Source organism: Galeopterus variegatus, unplaced genomic scaffold, assembly GCF_000696425.1.
Source record: "Galeopterus variegatus unplaced genomic scaffold, G_variegatus-3.0.2 Scaffold1992, whole genome shotgun sequence".
NCBI classification, from domain to species: Eukaryota; Metazoa; Chordata; class Mammalia; order Dermoptera; family Cynocephalidae; genus Galeopterus; species Galeopterus variegatus.
Window position 1 is genome coordinate 42539 of NW_007728103.1, and position 13918 is coordinate 56456.

Consider the following 13918-nt stretch of genomic DNA (forward strand, 5'->3'; position numbering starts at 1 on the left):
CGGTACAGCAGATTGCTCTCAAGATATGTGTAAAGCACCTGCCACATGGACAGGTTTCCAGTAAATGGCAGCCATCACCATATCGTACGTGCTCAGGAAACATCCACTTCTCTCTCCTATGCTATTTGAGTTGTCTTTCATTGATATTGCTCACCAAACATTATCTCAACTGGCTTGGCCCTGCTCCAGTAAATGGCAGCCATCACCATATCGTACGTGCTCAGGAAACATCCACTTCTCTCTCCTGTGCTATTTGAGTTGTCTTTCATTGATATTGCTCACCAAACATTATCTCAACTGGCTTGGCCCTGCTTTGCTCCCCAACGCCCTCCCACCTATGCATTGTTACATACCACTATAGTGCTTAGCTTTCTAAAGGCGAAAATAGACATAGCCATGACAGAACTCTCTCCTTTCCAGTCAGGCACTCTTGTGGGGTGTTTTTGGTCTATGCTTTGCTAGCTCAAACTCTTTTCAGCTCTTTGTCTTCTTTAATTATAGATCCTTGGCTATTCTAGTCAGGGGGGTGACTGTATTCTTTTGTTGTTTATGAATTCTAGGATTGGCCCACTATGACTTTCAAACAAAAGCACAATGGTTCATTTTGAAGGAGAGAAGGAAAGATGTGTGTGCATGCGTGTATGTAAAACAAAGTTGATGTGGGATCAGAAGTGTTGTTTTTGCCATCTCCCAAAGGCTCCCAATTAGCAGCACAGTCCCAACTTGTCCCAGTGAAAAGTGAGGGAAACTAAGCTGGTTTTTGCTATCTCCCATATTAGCAGTAGTCACAGCCCCCTGTAGCAGACTCACACTACCAACAGTTGCCAACAGCCTTTCCTCCCTGCCACCTTCCTGACACCTGGCTTTATTCAGACACCTCCTCCCCTCAGGCCATTGTGAGGCTGAGCCCCGCCTCAGACCCAAGACTTGATGAGATCTATTTAGTCTAAATTTTACCTGGTGGTCCCATTCTCCTTCCCAGTTATTAGTTTGGGAATGTTCATGAATCCCAACTTTTCCCAGTGAAAAGTAAGGGCAACTAAGCTGGTGGGCTTTTGGGAAGTTTCACTGCTCTTAAAAGAGGTGCTGGGGAACAGAGGGAGGCCTTCTTCTTCAACTAGCTGTTGTCATGTCTGACAAGTGCTGCAGTCCAGTGAACACCTCGAGGGAAGCAATACAAGGACAAACCTCGAAATACAAGGACAGGCTGAGGCCTGCAGAGCACAAGGCTGGAAGAAACCCAGGTCCTTGATGATGTCAATTTGCTGCTTTTATCAACCCTGGAACTGTCCAACCTTGGGACTTTTTTGAGGTGATAAATCTCCTATGGTTTAAGCCAGTAGTCTCTAAGTGAACAAGTGATCCACTGAGGTCCAGGAGGAAAACATGAGTTATCTATGTTTTTAAGTGCAAAGCAGCCTTTCCAATATTTAACACATACACAGTCCACAGGTCAAGCAGTCAGGCAGCACATACAAGGAAGTGAGGAACCCTAAAGAAAGAGTGCTGGGACTGGCAGTGCCATTGCTCTCTCCCAGACACTGCAGCTTGTGTGCCACCACTGAGCCAACTGCACTTACACATTTTATCTTACATAATAGCTTTTTTGCAATAGTATATAATGAGATGAGGAAATTTAAATCCCCAAAGAGGCTTTTTGGTTATCTCACAGCAACATTCTTAAAAATATTGTGAAAACTAAAGATCTTATATATTTATTAATAAAAAGACAAATGTTTGAATTTGCCAACCTTTCCTGTGGTGACAAGTGCAAGTAACATGCAATCTAGAAGGTTCTTTTTTTTTTTTTTTTAATGAACAGGCTTTATCCAGTCCTTTAAGGTAAAGATGACATCCTAACAATGAGTAAGAAAGTAGCTATTTTCCAAAAGAAATTCATGTTTAGATGAGCATTTTGAAACAGTCAGACATGCTTCCAGCTTTATGAAAATGTGTTGCCAAAAACTCACCTATAAATACCCTTAAAAGTGCACACTTAAACTTTGGAAATGAAATCCAAAAATAAGTTTCAGTAGGTTTGAACCCATTTGTTAGCAACAGTAAAAATGCAACACCCCCTATTATTCAGCAAGAACAAGTTACTGACACTGGAAAACACAGAAATTTATTATGAAGATTTTAATAAACACCTTTGCAAAACTGGTAAATTTTTTCAGTAAGCACAGCCATTTGGATCCACAGATCTTAATGAAGTGGCTTTTTCAGCTACAATAGCCATTAAAACCAAGCACAAAAACAAACTTACCTTAGGATGAGAACATTAAGTGTTAAAACCAGTAGTTTCAAAAATAACAAAGCATTTTTTATCATATGACTCTCACTAAAAGAAAAAATATACTTTTTAGAAAAAGCAAAAGGTTGTTAACCACAAATACCATAAACGATATTTTAAAACATTTTTACCTCATCTTTTTTATTTTCTATTTCTTCTTTTATGTATTAGTAAATTAGTATATTAATTTTAAGATATATGCATATGTATACACACACACACACACACACGCTGGGGGTGAGCAATCTACGGAGTTCAAAGGCAGGTGACTGGGTTGACCCAGGGCTTTTTGTTTCATGCCATTGCTTGTATCCTTAAAATAAATCTCTCCAAGCCCAAGAAAAAAATTATATTGCCTTCTAGTTTTTATAACATTCTTTTTTATTTAATTTTCAGTCTGCATGGAATTTCTTTTGGTGAATGGTATGATAGAAATCAATTTAATTTTCTCCAGTAATACCGGCATTTCATTAAATAATCCATCATGGCCAGAACCACTTCAAAAAGCCATCTTTAATGTTAAATTCTTAAACGTATTTGTTTCTATTTTTAAACTATTTTCATTAACTTGTCCATATTTATATACACCAGTGTAACTGTTTTAATTTAATTGCACTTTTTAAAAAATGTGATTTTTTTTTGGTGCAGCTAGTTCCTTCTATTTTTTTCCCTTTTTAATGAAGATTTTCCTACTGCATGTTTATACTTCATATGAGTTTTTAAATTATATTAAAAATAATACTCTTTGGTATTTAAATTGGCTTTGCAATGGATTTACATATGAACTCAAAGAGCTTTGACATGTTTACAATGGCCAAAACATTATTATCAAGTGCCCCTTACTGTAAGCTCCTGTGCACCTCTCTCAAGGTAACCATGACCCTGAATGTTAGTAATTCTCTTTCTTTCCATTTTACTACCTAAGAATCCCTAAACAATATAGTTTTTCCTGTTTTTGTACTTTATATAAAGGTATCCATACTGGCTCTATTTTTCTGACTTGCGTCTTTCACTCAATATGGTTTCTAAGCTTCGTTCATGTTATGACCAACAGCTGTATGATGCCCTACTGCTCTACAGAGCTCCACTGAACAAATATACTCCATTTATTCATTGTACTGTAGACAGGCATTTGGATCCCTCTTTCCTTTTTGGTTATTACAGATAATGCTATTATGAACATTCCTGATACACATGCACGAGTTTTTTTCAGTATAAATTAGTGGGCTATAGACATGTCTGTGTTCAACTTCACTGGATAATACTGATTTTCCAAAGTGGTGGTACCAATTTACACATCAACAATAGAAGATAAAGATTTTCATACCCTCCAATTGTTCACATTTTCTGACTTTTTATAATTTCTTCCAACTTAGCGGCAAGGAAATATTATTTATGATTTTAATATGCGTGTCCCTATTACTAAGGCTGAACATCTTTGCATGTTAACAGCCACTTCTGTTTCTCCTGTGAAATGCCTGCCCATGTTTGGTGTCTATCTCCCCAAGTTGTTTTCATTCCTGATTTGAATTCGGGTGCTGTTTAGGAGCCATGTATGTATTGTAAATATCTGTATCTCACTCTAAATTGGGCTTATTTTTTCATTCTATGTCATGTTTGGCAAATAAAAGTACATACTACTATGAGTGTAGGCAAATTATTCATCTTTTAATTGATGGTGTGCATTTTCTATCTTGTTTATGAAATCCTTCTCTACCCCAAAGTCATTGTTTTCATCACTATATTTTCTAGTACATTTTATAATTTTGTAGTGCTAGTTCACCTTACACATCATTCTCTTTTAGGAATATCTTGGGTATCCCTGGCCCTCTGTTCTTCCATTTAACTTTTAGGATCAGCTTGGCAGGTTATAGTGAAAACCACTGGTACTTTGATTAGAGCTGCATTGAATCTATTAACCAATTTGGACAAAGAGTTGAGATCTATATAATACTGAGTCTTCTTATCCACCATACCTTTTCAATTTATCCACCATTCCCTTTTCATTAATTTAGGTTCATAAAGGGTGTTTTTTTCTTTTTTCGTTTTCTCATTAAGAGCTATATACTTTTTATTGAGATGTATTTTTAGGTATTTTAAATTGTATTCCTTAATTACATGCAAAAAACTTAAAACCCATTACTGGTTTGTAGCTAGTACATGAAAATTAAATTGACATCTGCATATTGATTTTGTACCAGCAATCTTGATAAACTCTTAAGTCTTCTAATTTGCCTTATAGATTCTTTGGATTTTCACAGACAACCTGATCATACAACTTTAATCCATTAATTTACACTAATTGATTTTCAATATTAAACCAATCTTGCATTCCTAAGATAAATCCAATTTGGTCATCATTTGTTATACTTTAAATGCATTGTTACATTTGGTTTGCAAAAAATGCTTATTTTCCTACTGAAGGGTGCAATATGCTTTATCTATATCCATCAGATCAAATTTATTAGCTGTGTTATTTAAATCTTCTATGTCCTTAATAATCTTAGTAATTTGGTCTTCTTCATGATCTATTAATTACTGATGGAGGTGTGCTGAAAATGCCCATTATATTGGTAGATTAACCTATTTTTCCTTGTAGTTGTGCCCATTGTTTCTTTATAATTTTGAGGTATGTTATGAGACACTTTGTTGCACTACTAGGAAGTTTAGAATTGTTATATCCTTCTGCAGCTCTCTACTAGTCATTTAGGAAATGGAAAGGGCTTTAATATTAATATGGGGAAGCAGAGATTCAAAAAGATAATCTACCCAAGAACACACAACTAGTTGAGACAAATCTTTGCTCTCAGATTCTGTGTGATATTCTTTCTACTATCATGTTTTTGAAATTCAAAATGTTGGAGAATTTTGGCTTGAGAAATAGGCCAAGAGAGGAAATAAATTAAACATACATAAACACACACAGAGCTCTTTCTAGCAGAAAAGTCTTGTACTCAGTTTAAAAAAAAAAAAACCCCGTTAAAAGAGAGAGGTTTTAAATAGCATCCTACTTGATGGGGGGTAGAGAGCACAGAAGGAAACTGCCAGGTAATTTAAATGCAAAGAAAAAGAAAAGATAAAGTCACTGAATCCTGCTATATGTGGTAATCGAAAAGTAGACACCATCGCAATAGAGTTTAGGTTTAAAAAAAAAAAGGGCATGAAAACTGGCATTCTGAGAACACTGTAGGAAAGGACACTTTTAAAGAGACAGCGAGAGAAACTAAAATTGTACAGTAACCTTACAAAAAACCTAGGGGTTATTATTCATTTCCTAGCAAGAAAACATAAAGGGTTATAGAAAAAGCACGGTACAATCAATGAAAAACAAAGACCCAGATCAGAAAGTTTTGATTAAAGGCCCACAAAAGAAAGAAATTATACCAGTGTTTAAAAAAAGAAAAACTACATGTACTATATATGTAGAATGGGGTGTGTGTGTGACTATAGTTACATATTCTATATACACATGTATATGTAACTATACATAGTTACACACACAGAATGGGGTGTGTGTGTGACTATAGTTACATATTCTATATACACATGTATATGTAACTATATATAGTTACATACACACACACACACAGTTTTTTATCACTGGTACAGAAGTCAAGATCAACACTCACCCCACAGGCTAATTAACTGTGGTAACAGACAGGTGCTGAGGGTATTTATCATTTAGGAGTCATTATGAATACACTGTAAGCAAAATCAAATGCCCTGTATCAAAACAAAGTTCTAGTGAACCAGGTATCAAGGCCAAGGACATTTGTACAAGATTTATAACATAACATAACAAGACCAAGGACATCTGTACAAGATTTATTTCATAAACCACAATGTTTTAGAGTGATAGTATACACTCTAATACAGAAAGAGCAATTCAAAATCTGCCGAGAGTTAAAGGTCAGAGCCAAAGTCAGTGGTTTTGTATCCCAGGTCAGTAAGGGTTTCATCCACCGTTTTGTTTTTCTTGGATTAATAAAAGAGTTGATGTACAGAATACCCTGTTCTGAGCCCACCATGCCTTTTGACAAACAAGCACCACCAGGGACTAGACTTCATTTATTCATGGGAGGGTAACTGCTCTGGCTATGCCGGTAGGTGGCAAAAGCCTCTTGCCTGCACTTGACCTCCAAATTATTCATCAGCATTCCTGTTTCTAGCTATAACTCCCCACAACTTCACATTTGAATAATTCCTCCTGAACTGCACAGCTGTAATATTAATAGGACTAATGAGAGTAAGTAAATTGCCATCTGTTTAACAAAACACACCCTTCTAAGAGAATATCCACAGTCTTATTGCATTTAGTACATAGTCACAACATTAAAATACATGTGAAAATCAATACAAAATATTTATTTTTTTCCAAACCACAGAATTCTTAACCTTAGAGCCACACTATAAATTTCCCAGAATTGTAAGCTATTAACATTTTTCTAAACAATGCAGTCCAACCAGAAATGAAGATAATTTCCAACCAGCTGGGTTGCAATATATGGTAAGGTTCTATAAAAATGGATCTCTGATTAGCACTTTCTTTTAATTTTCCCACAGACACTCCATCAACATAAGCAAAAATAGTGTATGTTCTCATGCCTCTGGAAAAGAGGTTTCAAAATAGGGTCTCTCGGCCAGTGTAGGAGGGAAGGTGCCAGTGACTTTAATTCATTTACAGTGGGTATAGAAGAGGAATCATTTCCCTTGGAAAAGAACAGGGCTCCTTTCATATACTCCAGTGGCCAGGTAATGAAAGTAGTAGCAGAGTCATTTCTCCATGAACTCCTATGACCATTTTAATTTCTGATGAAACTAAACTTCATCTTACACAATCTCACTGAAAGAAGTAATCACAACCAAAAGGGTCCTATAAACCTCTTATAATAGGTGTCAATCAAGGTATTCACACTCTGACCTAGAATTTTAATGTCCCTGTAAGAGGCCTAGAATTGGATTAAAGTAAACATAATATTCCAAGCTAAAAAGCTCAATGAGACACCATAAAAAAATCAACTCACAACATCCAAACAATGCTTGGATAGTTAATGTAGGTTTTTTGTTTTGCCTTTTAGTTGTAAGTTTTTTAATATCTCAGCTACTTATTAAAAAACTGAATTTTAGTTCAAGGGCAATGTCTCTTGCATAATAATCACAGAAATAATTATCTGCTATAACATGAAAAAGAAAACAGAAGAAAATACAGCCAGCCTCAATAAAAAGAAGACAAAATCTGGAAGGGTTAACTCTGTTTAAAAGGGAGATTAAACAAGATTATTTAAATACTATGATACAAGTGCTCCTGCTCACTTTATAACTGCAGAAACCAATTTTGTTTGCTAGACAGATCACCATTACCTTTGCTAGTACATGTACAGACCACCACTCTAAAGTTATCCTTTTGTGCTGAAAAACTCTCAAATCCCTTGTTTGGTCAGTACAGACTATTACGAGGTGATGCAAGTGCAAACTCTTCCTGAGGAATTATCTATGTGTGCAAATTTGCAACCCAACAGAAAGCATGGCAGACAGCAAGGGGAGTGGCCATGGTACAGGTCTGAGCACTAGAGATGCGTATGCAGTGTTCACAGCCAAGGGCATCTATTCTGCAATCTCATCTACCCACAAGTTAGCTTTCATCCTAGACCCCAAAGAAAGGAAGGGTAACTGCTGCAACTTGTAAAAGGAACAGAAAAAAAAAGTAACTTTTCCACAAAATTTACTAATGCACGACTCATGAATCCATGTGTTTCTTCTTACTAACTCTGCCTAAGAACTATGGGTCATGACACCTGGTTTTGCTTTCTCCACCAAAGAAAACAAAGAAGTAATTCCTGCCAGGTTAGGGTACAACTGTGATAACAGAGGTCATGAAATGACAGTTATTGAAGCTTAAGGCCAACCTTTAAAATAAATACCTTCTCTCAAAACAATCATCATCTATTTACTTTTACCTGTCATTATTTCAAGATGACTGACCTGGCTTTCTTTTTAAGTGTCTGATTTCAGGCTGCACACACATCCCAGTTAGTTGAGCCAAATCAACTGCATGTGTTGGTTAACCAGACAATCAACCTGCATGTACAATTTTTTGTCTTCGAAGATTTGGGCCTTCAAAGATGATCTGATACAAAAGCCAGTATTTAATTCAGGTGGAAAAACTGTATACTGTACTGGCAAGAAGGATACAAGTAAACATGAGAAGAAAACACTTTCTGGCACACAGTACTTAGTTGATACAAAATGGGGAGGGGGGATGAATTTTATTTCTTCTCATGTTACAAACTAAAAATTTTGCCAAGAATCCCAATAAATAAGCAAAATGAATTTTGACTTAAAATAAATAGGTTCTTTATACTACATTTTACCTCAAGGGGCCAAGATGAGTAACAACCAGGACACAAGCACTGGGAGAATGTGTATACCCTTCCTACAGGGCCTTCCAGTCATGGCTCTGCAGTACCAAGCCCTGACCTTGCAGTCACTGTGCAAAAATTTAGAGAAACTAAATTTTGCAAACTTTACCCACTTTTTGTTAACACATACACAATAATAAAAAGAATATAAAATATTTCTCCATTAACTTAATAATGCAAAAGCATCCAAAGATTTTAATGCCAATTCACAGCATAATAAATGTTTTCATAGGGAAAATTATTCTGTTGTTGGCCAAAACAGAATGTTCTCAACCAGAAAAAGAATTTGGGTATATTACTAGGATACTGAAGAATTCATCTACATTTAAAGAAACATCCCAATTTTATTCCTTTCACAAATATTATTAAAATCACTCAGGAGAGACTTCAGTTCCAGGTGTTATTCGCAAGCCTGCAGCAAGCATCCAAGTTGGACCTCATGATAAACTGGAATTCTTCTTTGATACTAGAATGTTACTTGTGTAGCAAATCAAACTATATAGGTCATAGTGACAGCCTGTATATGTTCTTACAGTAATTCAGTGTTCATCAATGCAAACAAGATGCTCACAGAGTTAACTGAGTCCAATTAAAGTCCTCCACAAAATCTACCAACTCTGGTTGATAAGTCCTTAAAAAAACCTTTACTTTTACTTCTCTATATAATAATTTTGCAAATCAAGGACTTCTACGTTTAGATAACTTACTTGCTCTCAAGATCCCACTTCCAACTCTCCCACCCACCCCACTCCCCGAGAAAGGACAAACTGAACTTGCACAGGCAGCTCTATGAAAAACCTGCATTTCAAAAACAAGAATAAGCTTCAGAGACTTTTATGCAGAACTAAACAGCTCTGTGGGTGTGGAGAAGCAGAAAATACAGCTTTGCCACCACTGGAAGGGACACTTAAAAGAGCAGTGCTACTTCTTCCCTATTACACTCAAATATAATGTTTAAGAGATGCAGACTTCTTTTTAAGTACTTATCTCACCCATTGAAAATGAAATGGGTCAGGAACCCCACACCACTGATTATATTTGGATTTAATAACTATATCTGCTTCCTAGAGAGAGACAGGAAGCAGCTCTTACTGTTGGATAATTCACAACAATATTAAAAGGGGCGCTTTAGTGCTAAAGTACCACCCACCCCTAAACTAGAGTACTGCCAATACTACAGCAGCTGGTGAAATCATGTTAAGCAACAGAGAGAATCGAAATGCTCTACGAGAGTTGGTCCCTAACATTAACATGAATGTGCCCTGGTGAAGCAGGAGGAAATCTGACCAATGCGTAACATGTTTCTATTTTTCCACTTAACTAGCATCCTACTACAAAGTCACACCTTACATTTTGGCGGGTCAGTCTGGGATACCATAAACTCCAGAAAACATTTCTGAGTTTGACAACATGGTCACATGGTTGCAAAGTGCACAAAGTTCAAGGCACAAAGTAGAAAAAACTTGTGAATTGATGGGGGGGCGGGAATTCTAGTGAAAGCAGAGTTAGCGTTTTCTTTTAGCAAGACTTTTTTCTAATGCTAAACAAAGACCAACTCTTTTAAAAGGGGTTGTTTTGGTTATGGGCAAAAAATACTGTATTGTAATGATTTGCTTTGTTTTAAAGCAAAAGTTATCTTGACATGTGAAACCAATACACTGAAGTGCCAATTCCACAAAGGAACAAAACAAGTGCTTAAAAAAAAAAAAAAAATTCTTCTGATCTTCTATGTTGAGAGGAAGCTGCTGATTTTGACTGTCAGGTTTCACTTAGCAATGGTCACTTTCCAAGATGCTTGTTCCTCACAGAATCTGTAGATAAACTCATTAAAAGATTGTCCCATTTCAAAATCACCCCCAAGTCTAGCAGCAACAGTTTTTAAGTTTTTGTTTTTTGTTAGTTTGTTTTTTAAAATTACAAACCAAAGTAAGAAGTCCAACATCCTCTTCCAAGACCAGCTTTGTGACAGAGCTCCTGAGTGTCTGCAGGCCCCCACTGTGCTCTGAATTACAGTCTCTGCAGCTCCAGTGTGTCCTCTTTTTAGGAAGGAAAGTACATTCAATACATTCACTATCTGTACCCCCTGGAACTTGCACATGCTGATGAGCTGTCTGAAAAAAATCAGAACAGAAAAAGTATGAATAGCAGACAGCATTCAATCTATTTATTCAACACATACTTCTCACACTTTTCCAAACCCCCCAAAAGAGGACTTAACTCTCAAAACCAGGTGGTTTTGAGTAAAGCAAAAGGGAGCAAAGATCATCAGAAACTGAAACCGGGTCATCATTCCATCCTAGTAAAGACTATAGAATCTGGTGGCCTCTTGACAAGACCTTGAGAACCACCACCATCAAATAGACTTCAGAGCTGCCACAGCTTGCAGAACAGCCTGACCATTATCACACACAGTGCTGTGTAAGAACACCATGGGTATCATTATACTAACTGCACGGTTATTGCCACTGGCTGCCTTACATCACAAAACCATCAAAGATAGGGAGGAACATTATTACTTACTATAGGCCAACTCATCCCCAGCTCTCTTCCGGGACTGGTCACCTCTAGGAATAAGAATAGAAGAGACAGTCAACAGAACTGACTTCACACCAAAACAGGAGAAACAAACAGACATAACTGCAAATGGGAGTACAACAGATATTTCAGTTCTAACCCAACAACCTATTTTAAAATAGACATGAAACTTAAATACAGGCAGAGTAATTTATAAGCTGAATATTCTTAAATGAAGGGTACTGATTTTTAATACAGAAAGAACTAAACGACAAAAAGATAAAGATAATAAAGATGGTTTACACTGAGTTCTAGAAATAGGTTCACAATAAAATACGTCTTTAAAGATAAGCCTGGGTTCTGCCATCTATGTCCCTAGAGACCTGCATATACTTGGGCAAATATGAAATAGGATAATTAAAAATCTTCCCCTAAAAGCCCTACTGAAACCGAAGTTTTAATATACAATGAACTTTCTAGGAATGCAATTACAGTTCTGTGTAAATTTAGGAGAGATTGACTTTGCTGCTAAGAGTTGTTCAACATTTCACTAAATCACTTCATTGATGGCAACATGCTGGAGGTAGCTGAGTCACCAACTCGGCACCTGTATCAGCCTGTGTTTGTTGCAGTTCCAGCCCCAGGATTCTATGGACAGGTGCAAGTATCTGCCTACTTCGTTACGACTTCTAGTGTAGTCAGGCCTAGCCAGCCACACAATAAAATACTGTTTATGTTATTTTATTACAAATTACTTTTTAAAAAATTCCCATTTATATTACAGTGAAGCATTTTGATTTTTTTTTTTTCTTTTTTTTTGTCTTTTTTTGTCTTTTTTCCGTGTCCGGCAACGGATCGCAACCCTCAGTGTTGCCCCCGTACCGGACCGGGGACCGGCAACGGGATCACAAGCCTCGGTGTTGCTCCCGCGCCTCGCTCAGCCAGTGAGCGGGAGCCGGTCTGTATGTGGGATCCGAACCCTCGGATGGGAGCGCCGCCGCGCTTCCCAAGCGGCGCACTATCCAGTGCGCCACCGGGCCGGCCCAAAATCTCAGAATCTTAATGTACCTTATACCCTTTTTGGGAGTGGAAGAACATGAACTGTTACATATATTAACCAGCTCATCTTCAAACACCTATAGAAGAAGTTCTAGTTCCACTTTAGAGTTAAGAAAATAGCGGTCCTGATTAGGCCCTATGCTATCTGCAAATCCTACTTTTGTCTCTCCAGCTTCTCAGACAGTAACCCAGACAAATGACTAAAATACTTGAGTAATGAGTAATAATGGCCAATTCGCTAGTTTTTGCTTCCTTGGTCTCTTAGCAGATTTATCAACTGATCACTTCCTTTCTACAACACTTTCCTTTCTTTAGTCTTTTGTGATACTGCACAATCCTGACCTTCCTTCCATCACATTTGCCATTCCTTTTTCAGTCTCCTTTGCTGGCTCTGCCCAACACTGTCCTTGGCCAACTTTTCTTCTACATTCCTCCTTAGTCTAGGGTGGTGATCACAACAGCCCTGTGGCTTTAAATATTCTCCATATGCCAGCGGCTCTCAGATTTACATGTCTTGATCTATTTCTTCTCTATACTTCAAATTTGCAGGTCCACTAGCCTCATTACCATTTCCACTTGGATGATTTATACATGTTGGAAATGTACTGTGGCCCGAATACAATGCCAACTCCACTCTATCCCCACTCTTTCCTTAGTCTTCCATCTCAGTGAATGGCATCACTATCCACCCAATTACTCAAGCCAAAATCTTAGGTCATCCTTGCTTCCTCTTTCCCTCACTCTGCATCATTCTGTCCCAAAACATAATCCCAAACCAACTACTCTTCATCAATTCCACTGCTACAGTCCCAATCTAAGCCTCCCCTACACAACTGCACAAGTCAGACAAGCACTAGAGCAATCTTCTGTAAAAGCATAAACAAAATTAGTTCATGCCTCTGATTAAAGCCCTGCAGTGCTTCCCATTACAGCTAAAAGTCAATACTAATTCATTTTCTCAGCCCTGTGACATGGCTCCTCCCTACCTCTCCAACTTCATTTTTCCCCACTCTCTACCCCTCAAAGGTTAACTAAAAACTGAACGTGCAAAAATAACAAGAAAAAAGTACAACTGTGAAAAAAACAGGAGGCAAGAAGAAATAATATAAATGTGATGTATGTGAAAGGCTGCAAAAGATATTATCTAAACCCACAAGTCTGGAAAGCTATACACGACCATCAAAACCAGCCCTCTGCTACTAAATGAAGAAGCCCAAATTTTGTGGTGACCCTCTCAGCTAAAGGACCAGCAATACCCCTAACAAGGTTCTGTTTTGTTCCAGCAATCTAGGTGACCACTACTCAGAAAGAACATTTTATTTGCCTTTAAAAGCTACATAGGAAGGAGGTGCTCCAGCTAAGGGTCTGCACTTTATAAGTTCCCAAATGAGCTTATCTTCCATAATGGGATCTTTGGTAAAAACAGACACCAGACCGCCACCCCTCCCCAATCAATTTAATTATGCAGGTAAGAAATAAAAAGAAAATGTTGCTTTTAGCTTACATGTTAATTTTAGCTTTGAAATAAGTCTACCATATTTTCCCATGCACCTAAAGATCATGTTTCACAAAAACTCCAACTCAAATGAGAATCTGTCCATTAACTGCAAAGAGGATGTATTTGACAACATTC

At 37.3% G+C, this 13918-nt stretch overlaps 1 protein-coding gene across 1 annotated transcript in view; it reads right to left on the minus strand.

Moving 5' to 3' along the window:
- Positions 1-10618: 10618 nt before the first annotated feature.
- Positions 10619-13918, minus strand: part of CACUL1 (CDK2-associated, cullin domain 1) — a 58110-nt gene continuing 54810 nt past the window's right edge. Inside the window, exons 8-9 of the mRNA XM_008579953.1 lie at positions 11233-11276; positions 10619-10823 (exon numbers count right to left, since the gene is read on the minus strand). Of these exons, the coding sequence (XP_008578175.1) occupies positions 10783-10823; positions 11233-11276 (85 nt within the window). The 3' untranslated portion in view covers positions 10619-10782. The remainder of the gene's footprint in view (positions 10824-11232; positions 11277-13918) is intronic.